This window comes from Alexandromys fortis, unplaced genomic scaffold (genome assembly GCF_014885135.2).
Source record: "Alexandromys fortis isolate MF-2015 unplaced genomic scaffold, M_Fortis_MF-2015_v1.1 scaffold_190, whole genome shotgun sequence".
Lineage (NCBI taxonomy): Eukaryota > Metazoa > Chordata > Mammalia > Rodentia > Cricetidae > Alexandromys > Alexandromys fortis.
In genome coordinates, this window is record NW_026068059.1 from 1,808,366 (window position 1) to 1,826,746 (window position 18,381).

Here is an 18,381-nt window from a genome sequence, read left to right on the forward strand (position 1 = left end):
CCTTAGCAGCCAAGGGCTGAAACTAGAGGCATGTCACTACCATATTTTTAATTGTTTGCTATATGCTTGCTATGCATAGTCCCAAGCCAGAAAGACTTTTTTCTTTTTTTTTCTGACTATTAAACTTGCTTGTCTCTAAACAGAAGGAAGCCACCTAGGCCTGATACATGACAAAGACTTTAAAGACCAAGAGTCAGCACTTGAATCCATTAAAAATCATTTAGGGTGTTGAGTCTGCACTCTCAGCTGCACTGAGGCGTGTCAGTTTAATACAGGAACCATAATAAGGTTCTCCCACTAAGAGTCAAAAACACACGCTTATGCACTTGGAGAACAGCTCATCTTCAGAACCATTACATACTACTCAGCAAGACCACAGTCTACACAGTATTCCAGGAATCAGCTCCACAAGCATCATACAGACATCTCACACATGACACCAGACATCCTAAGTCAAAAACATAAAACTCATATTTTCCAAATTCCAAAACTTACTGGTAAAACCTAAAAGATCAAGAATAGCTACTTAAATAACATTAGGCTAAGTATCAAACATTAGGCTAAAAAAAACATTGAAGAGTTCTATAATCTTAGTTGTTTTACAGTAATTTAAATATACACTTTTTCCTGTTGCTATCTTGTCAGTAATAATTCTCACAAATACAAGGAAGTAAAATGGTTTTCTGAGATTCATTTTTAGTTATATATTTTAATTATATGTGTACTTATTGGAGGGTACCTGCTTATGAATGCAAGTGCCTATAAAGTCAGGGGCAATTCATCCCCCTGGAGCCGGACCTGCAATTTATTAAGAGTCTCCTGATGTGGGTGCTGGGAACTGAACTTGGGTCCTCTATAAGAGTAGTACATACTCCTACCCTGAGCCATCTCTCCAGACAGAAGAAAGCATTATTTAAATTTTAACACTAATCTATTCTAACAGAAAATTACTACTAAGCAAGCACTGTAGAGCTATTTCTTAAAATTAATATGAAGATATTAAGGAGGTAACATTTTAAGTAACAGACTGAATCAAACCACTAGAAGAATAACAATTTCCATAAGACTCTTGCCATATTGCCTTAAAGCTACAGTTGGGTTTCTTCATCCCTAGCTTTGTCTTCACTTCTGACTAATCAGAATCAGCAAAGGCTCCAGACAATATTTCTACATTCTACTTTTTGATATATTGGAAACTACATTTGAAAGAATCACTTTATAAAGAAGTCTTCTAAAACATGAGTAATTGTTTAATTAGCTGATTTGGTAATTATGTTATTTGTATATGTTTGTTTCATTTGGTTGCTACAATCTCTTACACCTATTCTAAATGCTACCTAAAATAAACATAGAGCAAGAGAATATAGCCCTTTGCCCAGCAAGCCTGAGGCCCTGGATTTAATCACGTACACACATACATCTATCTATCTACATTTCTCCTGAGAATCTCTCCACATGTAATTTGGGGGCTAGGGCTGGAGAAAAATCAAAGAATTTAGAATCACAGTAAAAATAAGTTGTAACTTGCTTCTCTAGAATATGAATCATATAGAATATCACATTTTGTACCAGGAGACCAACTAAGAAATGTACTAGGATAGCAAGTCAGGCAAAGCTAATAAAATATTAAGAGAGACAGACTGACATTTAGACAATGGAACAAGAAAAAACATAACTTGACTAAACAAAGAATTAAGGGGAAGAGAACCATAAGGAATGCAGCAGCTAACCACAAGAACCAATATAAGCATGCAAACTCAAAACGGCCGGAGAGCATCATTTGGCCTTGTACAGCAAGGAGACACAAGTTACCAGGACAACTTAAAAAGAAAAGCATGAGCCGGAGAGCAGGAAAAGCTTCCTGACTACAAGACCTATTGGCGGCATTGTTCAGTCTCCTGAGGAAGTGACAAAAGCTTTATTCTCAAGAGATATTTAAAGTTAGCATAGATAAGGAAACAGGAAGAAAGCATCCTGTGAGAAAAAAATACCCTATTCTTTTTTGGTGAGGTTGGAAAGCTACTAAACAATGGTGAACAGAAAAAAAATAATAATATATGCAAAAAGAAAACAATTTAAGGTTTAAAAAAAAGAGCTAGGCAGTGGTTGCACATGCCTTTAATCCCAGCACTTGGGAGGCAGAGGCAGGTGAATGTCTGTGAGTTTGAGGCCAGCTTGGTCTACAGTAGGAGTTCCAGGACAACCATGGCTACACAGAGAAATTCTGTCTGGAAAAACAAAACAAACAAATAAACAAAAATGAAAAGGACATCTTGAATCCAGAAAAATCCAGATTCAAGCAGTTTTCTAAGAATTATACTACCACAGAATATCACTGCATACACAAAAGAGTATTTTACTCAAAAGGAGTTATGTCAGTATTCTGAAGATTCCTAATTAAGAGAAGGGATCATATCTCCATGTTAATCAAATCATCAGATCCAAATTTTAACAGAGGAGACAAAATTAAGTTAAGCCTCCTATTTCTGAAAACATCATCCCAGTCCACTTCTGGGAGATAATTATGTAGTAAGACCTGTTTGCGGCTGCTTTGCTGGAGAAGGAACGCCAGCACTGTCACTGCCTTACAACCCCACCATTAAGCAACATTTCTGATAACTGTCAGACAAGCACAGCTAAAAATCCCTCCATCACCTGTGCAGAACCATTAGAACAGTTAACACTGCAGTGCTAACATGTGAACAACCAGAAATCACTAACACATCAAGTGGTATCAGCAGGCTAACACACTTTTTATGATTTCAAATAAAGCATCCTTTGTCCGCTCATGAAACAAATACAAGTACAATGTGAGTGTGCTTTTAATATGGAAGACTACAACTCCAATTTTTTTAAAAAAGGTTAATTTGGATTCTCCATGTTGACTGGTAAAACTACAGGAGTACATATACTATAATGCAGACTTATACGAATCAGGACTTTATTCTGAACTTAGAAAAGACAAAACATTATGAAGCTGATAATACCTCCTATTCTCTTATTCTTATTCTCATTATTCTCATTATGAAGCTGATAATACCTCCTATTCTCCTATTCTCTTATTCTCAATTGAGAATTCTCTTATTCTCAATTTCAAGTAGGTATTTAAAATGGATCCATTTCATAAGAAAATGTTACAAATAATTACATCTTACAGATAATGACTCATGCAACCTTGAAAATAACACACAACACTAAGAGGGTAGGTTTTTGGTTTTGTTATTAACTAGAACTTATAAGACAACTTTGACAGAAAAAATAAATAATAGCTCTACTTTATATATGAATGTAAAGGTATAGGTCTCAATGTTCACTTTAAAAGCTTGCTTAAGGGGCTGGAGAGATGGCTCAGTGGTTAAGAGCATTGCCTGTTCTTCCAGAGGTCCTGAGTTCAATTCCCGGCAACCACATGGTGGCTCACAACCATCTGTGATGAGGTCTGGTGCCCTCTTCTGGCCAGCAGACACACACACAGACAGAATATTGTATACATAATAAATAAATATTTAAAAAAAAAAAGCTTGCTTAAAAGTTAACCTTAAAGCTAAATTCAGTGCTAAGTAAATTCCAACATATCAAAACCTTTTGCCAATCTACAAATCAAAAATGGCAAGATCTGCAGGACCAAAGTCCATGGAGCTCAAGGAAGACCCTGCTGACTTTCCAACCTGCACCACCCTTAAAACTTGCTGTTACAGAATGGCCTGAAATCATTCACTGGGTCCACTGAAAAAAAATTCTCTCCCCTCTACTTTTTAAATGAAATGTCAATCGCCACAGTATCTCCTATTCTAGGAATAGAAGCAAGCCAGGGAGCACTGAAAGTTATTAGGATATGTTAGGGCTAAAGACAGCAACTAATAAAGATAGAAAAATGGCAATAGGACATCTCTATCACTTTTCTAGTCTTCTGAACTCACAACAGTTATAGAGCCAAGTCAGAAAGCATCCATAAAATATTTAATTTTAAAAAAGGCTTTTCAGATATACTACATAAAAGCAACAGCTTTTATAAATATACTTCATATGTTTGAAGGTTTAAAAAACAGTGGGTGCCGGGGTTTAAAAAGAGAAAGAAAAGGAAACAAATGAATGTGTGAATTTAACTGCAAAATAATAACAGGATGTAACAGAGTTCTGAGTATCCAAAGTGACCAATCAGAGCCTAAACATAGCTGAATTCCATCCCAGCCCCAGCACGTCCCTAACACAAGAATAAAACCCTTCTTATCTTGTTCAGCCATGTGTCGCCTGCCACAAACTGCAAAACAGAACAACGCCCAAAACCAGCTCGTCTGATTTCAACTGAGGACAGACAGACTCTGTAGTCAGGAGCACCACAATGAAAGAACTCCAACTCACACAGCTGGCCTGGTGGCTCTGCACACTCTACAGAACAAAGCCATGCCACATACAGTACTTCAAACTTGAAAGGGTCTCTGAAAAGCTACATTGGCACTATTAATTTGCCAACAGCCCTAGAGGCGGCAAAGTCTATCTACTGTACGCTGGAGTCAGTGAGAGAAGATGTACAGAAAGCTGAGGGAAGCTAGGTTTTACATGGAGAACTTTGCTAAGGCTCTCTGGCATACAAGCATTACTAAACCAGTACTTCCAGATTTCACCTCAACATATATTCAAACCAGGAACTACTCTCTTAAAGAGAAAGGGCTGCCTCACATTTGCAGAGACGTTTACAAGAAAAAGTAGTTGTCACATACTAATTCTCTTTTTTGAAGAAGGGAAGAGAAAAAAGAAAAGCCAAACCCCAGTGCCTGACAAAGATCAGGATTTCAATCAGTTTTAAAATAAACCTTCTATAATCTTATTTTATATGACTCAGTTGTCTAAAGCAACCTAGTAAAGGTTTACATTGAGAATACCCAAAAAGCATTAACATATTGAGACTGCTTCCCTTTAACAATGTCAACTTTATTTCCTCTGTGTTTTGATACAATATGCCTTTAAGTATGTTGGGAGGAAGAGGCAAGCAAAGCTCTATGAGTTCGAGGCTAGCTTGGTCTACAAAGTGAGTTCCATGACAGTCAGGGCTGTTACACAGAGAAACCCTGTCTGAGGGAGAAAAAAATAGAAAGAAAAAAAAAAGGGTACAACACTCGATTTCATAGGATGTGCATCCACTGTTCGCACACAAATACATAAGAGCAAGAATCCTGCAGGAAAGGAGCCCATCTCTTCAATCCCCAGCACTCTAGAGGCTGAGGCAGGGGACTGAATGTCTTGAGCTGGAGGCTATAGACTATGCTACAAGTACAGCCAAAAACAAGCAGCAAGAATCTGACTCAAAAAAAAAAAAAAAAAAAAAAAAACCAACAACACTGGGCTCCGGAGGTGGCTGAGCACTTAAGAGCAGAGGACCCAAGTTAGATCTCCATTACCTAGGGTAGACAGCTCACCATCACCCTGGGAATCCTAAAGCCACTTCCTAGCTCTGAGGCACCTGCACTCAAATGTATATACCCACACAGAGAAACACATATGCAGAAGTAAAAATACAAAAATAAATCTTGAAAAAAAAACTGCATGTTTATAGTTCATATGTTCAATTACGTTATTAAAAAGATCCAAATTTCAATGTTTTCTTTCCAAGAAAGAGAACAAAAAACCCTGAGAAGCAAAGTTGGTTTAAGAAAAAAAATCCTTACATGGGAGCTTTTGTGTGACTTTTGTGTGCAATGAGTCAGTGACTCTAAATTCTGTTTCTACAAATTAAACTCCGCAGCATCTTAATGAAAAGCAGGACTCCGTCAGTTTCTGGAAGTCTGCTTATCTACGCTCTCAACTGACAGGACAGGAATTGAACGAACCAGCAAAACAATTATCTGGACACCTGTGAGTGATTTCTCAGAAGCAAACACCATGAAAGGAGGAGTAAGGATGGGGAGGCGGGAAGACACAAAACAACTGTCTCTACATATACGTAAAGTGTATTTGCAGGAAAACTGAAAACGAAATTCTGCCTAGCAAAGTACACAAACAAAGGGTAAACATTAGTAGTTTAAATATTTAAGGGCATCTTTTAGGTGAACGCTCATGTGACACTGCAAAGCATCAACAGGAAAAGGAAGTTCTGTCTCTGGAGGAACTGTTATGGTATGATAATGGAATTTGGCCCCTTTAAAAATCAACAAATAAGTCTCACAACTGGGTGAGACTCTCTCATCAGAAATTAAACTGCTTTCTGCAGGAGCATTACTGTTGCACTTAAAGACTCTGCTTCAAGTATTTGGACTTTGTTTTGTTTTGGTAACAATATTTAGGTTAACTTAAAAAAATAGCAAGCTAAAATTTGGAAATAACATACAATGTCATAATTAAATTGAGAAATAAATACGCTCAAGGAACCAAGTTGCTTTCACTGAAAAGTACTCAAAAGAACTCTAAAGTGTCAGAGAATGACACTTGGCCACATCTTCTATACACAACGCCATACAACCCTGATTAACAAACAAGATCCACCTGCCATGCCTAAACCAGACTTGGGGTTTACATCTTTAAATGCTAAAGCGTCTTGAAGATGAAATATAAAAAAGATAATTAGAAGCAGGCCCCATGATTTTCCCTCATTTCCTTCAGCTCCTGGAAACTGTCCCCAACAAGAGCCCGTGATTTACTGGTAGTGTCAACATTCTGGAAAATTAGGTAATTAATAATTAAACACTGTGCAGGTCACGTAAAAAGAGATCAGATTCACAAATCACCAAGCTCAGATTCACAAATCACCATGCAGCAGAATGGAAATTAAGTTCACCCACAGAAACTCCTAAAATGAAGAATCTAGAACTACCACAGGACAGGAATCAACCGGGTGATGCACCAATACCCACCGACCTCGGGCTCTGACCTTCACCCAAAATGACCTTCCTCTGGCTCCAAAATGAGCACACTATCTTAATGCACCCGACAGAAAACCACAATCATGGCTTTCCTTCATTTCCTCTGAGAATATGGGGAAAGTTTCTGTCCAAAAAAACTGCATTTCCAAATTCAATCAACCGGATAACTTGGCAGCAACCCTAGACTAATTGCACAGCTCCGAAACAACCTTCTTTCCTATGCCTGTCAATTGCACCAGTTGAAGGCAAAACTGCGATCACAGACTCCCCTGCTGCGTGGGGCCAAATCCAAGGAAGGTTAGCGACCGAGGAACTTCATACCCACCTGTCCGTGATAGTAGACTGTGTGCCACTCATTGGGGCCCTTGGCGAGAGGTCTTCTTTTTATCCAACTTGCATTTTACAGTAACACCTCCACACCTCACCCCCAGTATTCTGGGATCAGGCTCAATTTCGGCAGGGACACAAAAGTCCAACTCAAAACTCCATTCAGTCATCTAGAACATCCGATTGCAAGGGGTCAAGGAAAGGGGATGCGGGTTGAAGCAAAACAAGTTATCTCCCCAAACAAACCGAACAAGTCGGCCACAAGGCGAGTTCTAGAATTAGGAATGATCCTCAGCAAAGCACGAAGAGGAAAACTTCGTCAGAGGGAAGTCGCGAGACGGGATCCCAGATCCCTCCGGGGCTGTGGTAGGATCGGCTCGAGGACGGGCGTCGCCTCCTGTCCCGGAGTCGGCGGGGCCCGGCCCTCGGGTCCCCGCTCTATCTGGGGCTGCCGGCCGCTCGTGGCCGCAGACTCCGCCGCGTCTCGCGCCGTCCCGCGACCGGCTCGCGCCGCCCCATGTCCCCGGGCCGGGGCCCTGAGCTGCTCCGCGCCGCCCCCACCCGGCACCGGCCGCCGCGCTGACAGGGTCCCTATCTCAGTGCCGCGGGCAGCTCCCCATCCCTCGGAGGCCCCCGCGCTTCTTCCGCAGTGGCACGACGGCTCCTCCCCGACGCTCTGGTAGGCGGCGGCTCCCGCGAGGAGCGGGAGGTCCCGGCCCGGCCCGGAAGCCCGGCCCCCGAACAGCGGCGGCGACGGCGGTGGCTGCTCCGCGCGGAGGGCCGCTCGCCGGGTCCTCAGGGGCACTCGCGGGCGCGCGCGCAGGGCGGGAGGGGGGCGCCGGCGAGGATGGGCCTTGCGACCACCGCGGACACGCGCGCGGGTTCCGGTTCCGGTTCTGTCTCCTCGGCCCGGCGCGGCTGGAGCGCGCCGAGCCGTCCCCTCCCCCGCCGACTTTTTGGGCCCTTCTCCCTGGGACTTCGGGAAGCCGCTTCACCCGGGATCCCTCCGCTCCCTGACTCTCCAAACTTGCGCGGATACCTCCGCGCAACGCTGTCAAGAGGGGTGGAGGGGAGCGAAAAGTAGTTCTGCGGGGCAGAAGCAAGCTGCTTCTCTCTCCGCCTCCAGCCGCTGTCCTCACTGTCCCTGAATGCCCTCGAGGTCCAGTCCAGAGTGTAGCTTCCACCCGGGACAGCAAACGAGCCATTCTACAATCCCGGAGTTCACATCTAAAGGGTCTTCGGAGAACTCTCCGCCTCTCTCGAGCTGGAAACTTTTATTCTTTAAGGGAATGTACTCGTTCCCGGTGTCAAATGCTTTTGATGGCTGCACACAAGCCCGGGTCCACGTGCCCCGACAGTGTTAGGCAAACCCGCACAAAGACAGGTTTGAGGGTGGTCCACTCACCTGGGACACCTGCTGGCCTAGCCTTGCATCCGGGGGTGGCCAGAAAAGACTGAGAAGAAAGGATCTGGGCCCACACTGAAGCCAGGAGTTCCTGATATAAATATTGCTTTTAGGCTGTTTTGCCTTGGCAAAACGCACTGTATTATTTGCCAAATTGAGAAAGCATGGTGCTTTCCACAGCAAGTTAATAAGCTTGTTGTGAAAAGAGATGGGAGAAGAAATACATGTGTCCAGTAAACAGCATCAGGGATCCCTTTGAAGAGTTCCCAAAGATTGTTTTCCGGTTTCTTTTTCGATGGGGTAGAGGCATTCAGCTATCCATGCAGTTTTATAATTGAATAATTCTGTCCCTGAAGAAATGAAGTACCACGACACAGCAGAGTTCTCCAATTCTGCCTGCAAACATCAAGTGGCTATTCCTTTCATACAATTATCTTTAGACTTCGGAGCTTCGAGCCGTGTCAGTGGGAAGAGACTTCGGCCATTTTGTGGAAATCAAATCTAATAAACTGCATGTGGAGAGGAAACAGTTACCTCCTAATAATGCTGTTTCCAAGTCATTCCACAACAGTTCGTGGAAGGATTCATTATCCCTGAATAGATGTATGAGCTCAAGGTGACGTGAGAACAGGGTACAAAGGGGGGAAGATAAACAGGCGCCTGAAATGACTCTCTTGCTGGATTTTTTTTTTAAGTTCAGGGCACAGCCAGCTAATTTTGTAATGTTTATTTTTGGAAAGAATAGAAGCAGATTCGAGTTCAAGCCACTTTCCCAATGATCAGACCTGGACATGTTGCCATCTGCTGGTAAATCCCAACATGGCAATTCTATCCTGAAGACGCCACTTGTTTCTACCTATAGCTGGAAAAAGTTCCAGAAATCTATATACAATAACCAAAATGCAGCCCTTAGCCCCGAGCTTCCTCAACTTGTCTCAGTGTGCCGCCCTCCTCGCCTCGCTCCAATCGTGTTACAATGCAAGCTTCCAATGAATGGAGTCTGATGACTCATCAAATCATGCACTTTAAAAATAAGTTCCCATCTTCCTTTCCAGTCCGCCTCAATGCTTAAGTTTCAGGAATAAAACAAACTGGGAACGTTTCCTAATTCACCTTCTCTTCCTTGCATACAAAACCTTTTGGCAAGCTGCTTTCCACATCTTTCCAAATTTAACAAATCCCAAGGTTCTAGCTGTGTGAGCAGAGAAGGCATTTTGCTGTGGGAAAGCTTCAGAAGATGGTCAGCAAAGGGCTGAATAGCCAGCAGTCACTCACTCCAGAACTGCTGTTTCAATAAGGAGAATCTCTAATCACTAGCAAGGCCTTGGTTTTATCTAATTATTCCGAAAGCCTGGTTGTAGCTGTTGGCTGTTCCATTGTCAAAAAAAAAAAGTCTACCTATAGAATGCATTCAGCAGAGCCAAGCAAACCAAGGCCCACTCCCTAGGTCATACATTGCCCTTTACCTAGGAAGGTGACAGCAGTGTCATCCTCTAAGCCACATTTGTCCTCTGATCCATTGTTTCAACATGTTTATTAAGGACCTACTGTGTCCAGAACTGTTCTAAATATTAGAAATCCCATCGAGCTAAATATGGTAGCTTATACCTATAATCCCAGCAATTGGGAGGCTGAGGCGGGAGGATTGCTTTGAGTTTGGAGGTAGTCTACATAGTAAGTTTCTGGCCAGCCTGTCTACAGAGTGTGTGGCCCTGTGTGGGGGGGTGGGGGTACAGGGGTGAAGATATAGCTCAGTGGTAGAGTGCTTGCCTAGCAACCCTAATGTGTGTGTGTGGGGGGGGGTGTTCGGGGCAACTGCTCAAACAGGTGGCAAAATCAGAATGATAATCTTCCTCTTTAGGCAAACTATTTCTGTGTGCTGATTGCTATCTTCCCTATAAAAAAGTAGGAATGATTAATGCCAAAGAGTAGATTACTGTCACCATGAAGTTGAATAGATGTCAACATTTCTACAAGCCAAAGGCTGTTAAGTCACAACCAAGATACAAAGGCAGACTCCGGGTTTATAAAAAAGTTACTTTATTTTTTTATAAAATGTAGTACAAATTGTATTGAAATATAAATCCTTCTTGAGCATATCAGTTTTGACTGCACAGTAATTCAAATGCAAGTATTTCCTTTTGTCTGGGGACACATAACAGGCCAACGTGCCCTTCATTTACCTGGGTTGTAAAAAACAGGCGACCTCTTAACTGCTGAGTCATCTTCACATTGTTCTCTGAGAGAGCTGTCTTCATAGTTACTAGTTAGAACATCAAGAAAAGCTGAGATGAGGAATTCCTCCCCCACCCCCCATCACTTGTTCAGGTGTCTTGTTATCAAAAAATAAATATAAAACCTGCAGACATTCCCTGGAGTTTGCCTCAAACAGAAAGATCTACAATCTTTACTTCTGAGGTGTAAGAGGGAAAAAAGCCAGTATTAGATTAAGCCTGCTCACTTGTCTGGTCTGGAGCAGGTTGCACGGTGCCAAAATAAAAAGCCAGTTTTGTTTTGTTTTTCCTTTCCACTCGTGTGCCAAGCCACTCTTTTTGACGACACTTTTGCTGAAATCAGCACTCCCCAGTTTCCAATTCTGCCCACAGTTTTGCTGGAAAGGAACACACGGGCATATCTGGGACACAAATCACAAAAAAAGGCGGGGGGGGGGGGGGGGGGGGGGGGAGGGCATGGTGTTGTCTTTCCAAAAAACAAAAAGGAAAGTCCAAGAGCTAAAAGCCACCTCTTCATCTATATAACAGCCACCTTAAAGGTCCACGGTTAAAGTGCCTTTCCATTTGCAAGACCGTCTACACATTTCCAGCCTCTCCCCCACGACTAGTTTCTGTGGCCAATACCATCGATCACAAGGTCACTCACTGGGTCAGTGTCACCAGTGACTATAGAATGAAGGGACACTACTTGCTGACCTTTACAGCCTTGCTTCAGTAGCACCTTTTCCTGGCTGACCAACTGAATTAGCCAATCACCATTGATCTAAATAACGGTAAAAATACCAAATAAACAAATAATACTTTTTTTTTTCATTAAAGCCCTACATTAGAGCCAGAAATGGTGGCACAAGAGAGTAATCCTAGCACTGAGACTTAAAAAGAAAGGATAGAGTTCAATGCTAGCCTGAGCTATGCAAGCAAGACCATATCTCAGGAGAGGGAGAAAAAGTGATTAAAAGGGAATGTATCGGCAACAAAGAAAAAGGAGGAAGGAAGGGAAAGAAAGAGGAAAAAGGAAGAAGGAAGGAAGGAAGGAAGGAAGGAAGGAAGGAAGGAAGGAAGGAAGGAAGGAAGGAAGGAAAGAAGGAACCTCATCACTCTGAGGCCAATACGTACACTGAAATCTTTGGTTCTAGTTTGCAGTATATACCAGGAGCTGAAACCTGAACTCCATCTCAAGTACAGTGGAATCTGCATGGTAAATCCCCATGGAATTTAGCCATGGCCTCTCATGCCTAGCAGATTAATTCTCAAAAGCCCTGAGAACTGGCATACTTTTCCTGGTAGGGCAGAACCCGTACAACAGGACTAAGTAAATCTAAATCTACCCACACTTCATTCATCTTGCATCCAAAGCATTAGCTCTACAGTTTTTTGCACACACAAGAGTTAACATAGCAAGCCTGAACTGCTATCCTTGAAAAGGCCTGCTTGCAATGCTGGCCCTTGGCTGGCACCTAGGAACTTCAACTTAGAGTGGGCTCCCACCAGAAACTGTTAAGACTGGCTCACTGCTCCTAAACTGTTTCTGAAGCAATATGGCTTATGTTAAATGCCTGCTGTGGGGAATCTTGAATTTTGCCTTGTGCTAGGAAGGTTCCTCCGTGACCTATTGCCAGTAAAAGCTCTGGGTACCAAGTCTTTGATGATTTTCATGTGTGTTGACATGAATCACTCCTGTATATCCAAATAGGAGACTTTAGAAACTCATACTTAGATCCCACAGGCTCTGACAAAGGTTCCTTTTCCCTTTGCTGAGTCTTCCCTGTATCCTTTCATTATCATAAGTCAAAGCTGTGAGACTCTGTGCTAAGCCCTGAGTCTTCTTGATGAATCATGGAACCCAAGGGTGTCCTTGGGGACCTCTGACACAGTCAGTGCAGGGAGGCTCGGTGGGAAGTGTCTGCCATTGCTAATTTCACTCCCATCCTTCTGTCTCTCTTTACATAACAGATCACACTCACAGATGCCTGAATGTCAAACGCACGTCCCTTCCTGTGAGTCCCTCCATTTATAGCGCATGGGCCAAACATAGTGAAACTGTCTCGTGGAACTCAGGAGTCATTTCCAAAGGAATAAGAGACAGACAGCACTGATTTCATTCAAGTTCTTTTCAAAGCTGTCTGAATATCAATCAGGCCTCCCGTGAACATGGGAGCCCCAAAACAAGTGGCAACGGTCCACACTATACAATGCCACCTGTCAGTCACCCGTGAGGATGTGCAAGTGCCACTGTAGGAGTGAGTGTCTCAACACTGCATATGATTAGCCTGAGAACCGACTAAAGCGATGAATACATGTAGCCCTTTTTCAAAACCTAGTACCCTACAAGCTCAGTTCTTAAGCACTATAAGCTCAGTTCTGTTTCTGACTCTAGTCCCATGGCCAAGTCAACCCAGTCCATTTACCAGGATCAAGCCTTGGCTAGTGTGCCTTGAGATGCCCATTTTGTCTTAGCTGTCGCTCCTCATTCCTCCTGCTCCGCCACGCATGGTACTTCTTGATGCTTTTCTTCCACGCAAAGCGCCAGATGCTAACCATAAAGCACCAAGACACAGCGTACATTGCTATTCCCCCAACCTTCACAAACCACTTGGGTGTGGGTGAGACCACTTCACAGAAAAGGAGATGGGCGCCTACACCAATCCTCACACCAGTGAACAGAGCCACAAAGAGGAAGTCCACCACATCTCCAGTGAAACTGTGGTAGTGCCCAGTTTCACGGAGAAACCAGCGAATCTGGAGCAACGGGTTGGTGATCTCACTTCCAAAGAGGACCGCGTTGACCTCTGTGCCCGACTCCCCAAGTGCTAGGGCCATGATGATCCCCAAGATGCTCAGTGTGTGGTGAGCCAGCATCAAGGCACCCTCGGACTGGAAATAGATGCACCAGCCCAAGTCGAAGATGAAGTAGCCCAAGGTAAGACACAGAATGTGAACTTGGAGAGTTGTGTTCGGCGAGCCTGAAACAAACCAAGACAGAAAAAGACAACATGGCTGGGAATTGGGTCACCCGCATAGGGAGCCTCTATCTTTCAAATCTTTCAACAGACACAAACTTGCTTTTTTTTTTTGGTTATGGTTATGGTTATGGTTATGGTTATGGTTATGGTTATGGTTTCTCTATGTAGCCCTGGCTGCCCTAGAACTCTCTCTGTAAACCAGGCTGGCCTCAAACTTAGAGATCTGCCTGCTTCTGCCTCCCAAGTGCTGGGATTAAAGGTGTGCAGTACCACTTCCCAGCATAAAGCATTTAAAAATAATAACAAAAAAAAACCCTAAAATCTGCCCTTACTTATAATCCCAGCACTTGGATGGTGGAAGAAGGAAGATCAGGACACGGCCAACCTTGGCTACACAGGGAGTCAGGGCTAGCCTGGGTTACATGAAAGCCTGTCTCAAAAGGCAAACGAATAAACCTAAGTCTAAAACTGTGGTCTTTCTTGTTTGATTTTTTTGCTTTTGCTTTCTGAGACAGGGTCTTCCTAGTACGTCCTCGGGGAGCTCAGGCTGGCCTGGACTTCCAACACACTACCTGGTTCATCCTCCAAAGGTGCGGGTCACAGACAAGGGCTGCAGAGTCAACTCAAGGCAAGCCTGTCTCAAAACAATATCAAAAATACTAAAATAGTAAACAACCTCAAAGAATTCAGTGAGTGATTTGACTGTTCAACCACAGTGTTCTTCCTGTGGAAGAACATAAAAGTTATTTTGTTGTTTCCATGAACATTCTACCTTCCTCCCTTTTAACCAGACTCTTGTTCCCAGACTCTTGGGTCACTCTGTCATGTCCATCACATTTTTTTTTTTGAGACCTTAACTGTGTGGCCTTAACTGTCCTGGAACTCAGTCTGTAGTCCAGGCTGGCCTTGAATTCACAGAGATCTACCTGCCTCTACCTCTGAGTGCTGGGATTAAAGGTGTGCACCACCACCGCCCAACTCAGAACATAGAATAACCTAGAAGACTGGGTTATTGGACACTGGCAGTTCGAACCCATCCTGAAAGCAGACTCCAGAGAGAAGTCCCAGAGTGTCTTCATGTCCAAGGACATCAGGTACAATAACCTGACATATTTAAAAATCATTAAGAACCTTAAAAATGAAACACAAAACTGAAGAATTTATTTCATTTCAGTTTGATGGAAAGATTAGGAATTCGAGGCCAGCCTGGACTATAAAACAAGAACTTGCCTCAAAGAAAATCAACAACAAAGTCACAAAAGCCCATAATCCCAGCTACTTGGCAGGCTGAAGCAGAAGGTTCATAAACTCAAGGCCAGTTTGACTACCATGTGAGTAGTCAGGTCAGCCGGGTCAACTTAGTGAGACCCTCTTAAATATATATATATATATATATGAAAATAGAAAGAAAATTGAAGAGAGTGAGGACACATTCATAGCTTTAGATTTGATCCCCAGTACCACAAAAAGGCAAGAAAAGAACCCCAATAGCACAAAAGAGTCACGAAAAGCAGAAGCTAGACGTACACAGTATCAAAATTAACAATGAGGACTGCAATACAAATCATTAGAATGGAAATTATTCTTCAATATTACTCAAATCTATTTTTTCAAGTGCCCCAAATCATAAATTCCTAAGGAAAAAAAATCTCCAACGTCCCCTCTACCTACCTGGGTGGGTAAAAGGCCAAGGGCCATCAATGAAGCCAATATAAGCAGACAGGCCTATAGAGAGGACTCCATGGGTGAAGGTCACCAGCCGGCAGCTCCACTCATAGCTTCGGTGCTTATTCAGGCGGCAGAAAGACGTATAGAGTGAGAGCCAGCCACCCAGGCTGCACAGCACCTGCAGACACAGACCTAATGCCATCCTATGACAGAAGAGACCAAAACCAGGAAAACAAAGGATGTACCCTAAGGAAACAGCAGCGGGTAATTTTGTGCATATGCCCAAACTGGTACTATAAGACAACATGAAAACGCGGCCTTTTCTGAAATTCTTTACCGTCTATGTACCCAAGCCTCTTGTACATAAATGTGGCTGCTGTATTTATGACTGCAAGTCCCCTTGAGATACTGTGTCAAGCACTTGATAAAAGCTGTGTCCTGGAAGCCAGCAACAGCCCTCTGGATTACTAAACTAACTGCACACATAACTAACAACCCAATGTGTCAATAAGGACCTTTCAGAGACCCCTGACTTTGGATTGTGATACACAGGTGACAAAGCACCTGCACCTGATAATACAGTCACACTTCACAAATGCCAGCACTACCCAGGTAGAGTGGTGTGTGCCTGTAATCTCAGCTACTCGGGAGGCTGAGTTAGGAGGATGTCAAGTTGAAAGTCAGCTCGGTCTACAGAGCAGGTTTCAAGTCTAGCCTGGGCTATTTACAGAAGCCATGCCTCAAAACAGCACGAGAAAGGACTAGGGGGTATAGCTCAGTGACAGAGCACTTGACTTTCATGTGTGAAGCCTTGGGTTCAATTCCCAATACCAGACACAAAAAGAGAAGGGAGCGAAGACAGTTCAGTTGGTGGTAAACATAAGAACCTGAATCTCAGACCCATGTAAAAAAAAAAAAAGCCAAGCGTGGCAATGCATGCTAGTAATCTCATTGTTGAGAGATGGAGAAGATGAATTCCTGTGGAGAAACCCTATCTCAAAAAACAAGGTCATCAGGGACAGAGGACTACCACCAGAGTTCGTGTGTGTGTGTGTGTGTGTGTGTGTGTGTGTGTGTGTGTGGTGTGTGCTCGCATGTGCACTGCTGCACACAGTGGCAGTGCTCTCATAAAAAAATAATAAAACAAATAAAATACCACTTTGGTTTCTGCTAGAAGTCACATGATACCAGGCATCTTAATGTGGTTAAGCTGAAACTAAATTTGACTGAGGTCTGGATTTGGGTCATAGGTTTATCAGACAAGATCAAAACTTGAGGCAAATGTAAATCGAGAGCCAAACAAAGACTCCAGACCTCTTGGAAGACATCCCAACTCTATCATTCATCAACAAGGAAGCAAAAGGATCTTTAAATAAATATTGAGATACAAAAATATCCTTAAGGCAATTATTCAGTTAAAAGCAAAGCAACGTAGCTGCTAAGGGCCTATATTCCGAGCACTGGGGCAGCAGAGACAGGAGGATCACCTAGAGTAGGAGTTCAGACTCATCAACACAGTGAGTTCCAGGCCTGCTAGGGCTACACAGACCTTGTCTCAAAATGATAGATGAAGGACACAGGGATGGACGGATGGATAGATGATAGATAGATAGATAGATAGATAGGTAGATAGATAGATAGATAGAGATGGTAAAATCAGAAAACTTACATTTTTTAATTTTTGCTGATACATTTAAACAAGAATAGTCATCACTAACATTAGTCGTATAAAAAAAAGTAGACTCTAAAAAGGACTAAGATGTCCTTGTTAATATACATTAGCCCCTCTATTAAAAGTACAAATGAAGAAATCCCAAACACGTCAGCTACCAGCTACACCTCTCATCTCTGCAGGAATTCTCTGCATGACTTAACCACTCACCCTTTTCTGACAAATGCTGACCAACACTCCTCAACACACGGGCCACTCCCAGGAATGCTATCCAGAGAGGGCTTGGGCAAAGGGCAAGTTTTGCCCAGCTTTCATGAGAAATCAGGTTTCCATTAAAGAAAACAGTAGGCGTCCATCAGAAACCTGTAAGTGGGGAAATCACTTTAACCTGAAGAATGAGTTTAAACTAAAATTAGAGAACAGAAAAAGGGCAGAAAGGAGGGGGGGGGGAAGGGAGTCAGTTCGGTTCTAAGACACATTTTTCTGAAACTTCTAGGCCAATCTTCAGAGTAAGGGCCAGACATACAAAGTACCCGAGTGAAAAGCGCTGTCCCTCTTACTTCCTTTGAAAGGCCAGGGTCACTGGCCAGTAAGGCGGATCAGCTGATTGGGACTCGGCGATTAGTATTTTTAGAGTCCTCTTCTCTGAATCCTAATTCCCTGGCCCAAGAGAGGAAACAGTAGCCCATTTACAAACACTCCAGTTAAAAGCAGGCATTTGTAAACGGCAGACCCAGCTCTGTGACCTTGAGCCTTCGTGTCTGGTGTGGGTCTGGGAGGTTCCCAGGCCCTCACAGCTCGATGCCCAGGCTCCCCCATCCCGGAGAGCAGCGGCGCTGGGCGGGCGCCTGGCTCCAGGCCTCGGTCAAGCTGCAGCCGGGGGCTCCGAGCCAGCAGCAAGATTGCATCCCGAGAAGGGACGTGTCTGAAGGCCTCGGCCACGCCCGGCGTCCAGCCCGGATCGCCCCATCTTGGACCGTTATCTAGGCATCCAGCCGGGTGCCCAGAGCTTGGCGCAGAGAGGCCCCGGCGCCCCGGGGCAGAAGAGCCCGAGCGCACCTGGCCGCCCGCCCGCCTTCTTCCCCGCCTGCGCCAAAGGCAAGCCGGTGCCCATCCCGCCGGCGAGCTCTGTTACCTGGCCGAGCGCACCGGGAAGCCTTGGGCGCCCGGGCGCCCACAGCCCAGGGCCCGGATCGCGGCGACAGGAAGCTGTAGAGGGAGGGGGAGACGAGGCAGTGACGGCGGAGGAGGAGGA

General features: G+C 44.0%; 2 protein-coding genes across 7 annotated transcripts in view; both read right to left on the bottom strand.

The window, feature by feature from the left end:
• Window positions 1-7,306, bottom strand: part of Arhgef12 (Rho guanine nucleotide exchange factor 12) — a 135,897-nt gene extending 128,591 nt beyond the window's left edge. For all 3 annotated transcript variants that reach the window (XM_050120065.1, XM_050120064.1, XM_050120063.1), the window contains exon 1: window positions 7,183-7,306. In XM_050120065.1, the coding sequence (XP_049976022.1) occupies window positions 7,183-7,214 (32 nt within the window). In that variant the 5' untranslated portion in view covers window positions 7,215-7,306. The remainder of the gene's footprint in view (window positions 1-7,182) is intronic.
• Window positions 7,307-10,611: 3,305 nt separating this feature from the next.
• Tlcd5 (TLC domain containing 5) lies at window positions 10,612-18,381 on the bottom strand. Of its 4 annotated transcripts, none has more exons than XM_050120120.1 (3): window positions 18,262-18,381; window positions 15,458-15,657; window positions 10,612-13,786 (listed from the first exon to the last, which is right to left on the bottom strand). In XM_050120120.1, exons 2-3 carry the CDS (start codon window positions 15,654-15,656, stop codon window positions 13,248-13,250), a joined length of 738 nt encoding a protein of 245 aa, XP_049976077.1. In that variant the 5' UTR covers window position 15,657; window positions 18,262-18,381; the 3' UTR covers window positions 10,612-13,247. The 4 variants fall into 4 exon arrangements, with proteins under 4 accessions (XP_049976077.1, XP_049976078.1, XP_049976076.1 ...); XM_050120121.1 differs by having other exon boundaries at window positions 15,458-15,632; window positions 18,262-18,319; XM_050120119.1 differs by having other exon boundaries at window positions 15,458-17,489; window positions 18,262-18,303.

Excerpts from the sequence above, each read along its gene's own strand:
- Tlcd5 (XM_050120119.1), bottom strand. The coding sequence starts at position 15,761 with ATGTTGTCTTATAGTACCAGTTTGGGCATATGCACAAAATTACCCGCT. Across the intron at positions 13,787-15,457 it reads TTGGCCTTTTACCCACCCAG|GCTCGCCGAACACAACTCTC; the intron begins GTAGGTAGAGGG and ends GGTTTGTTTCAG.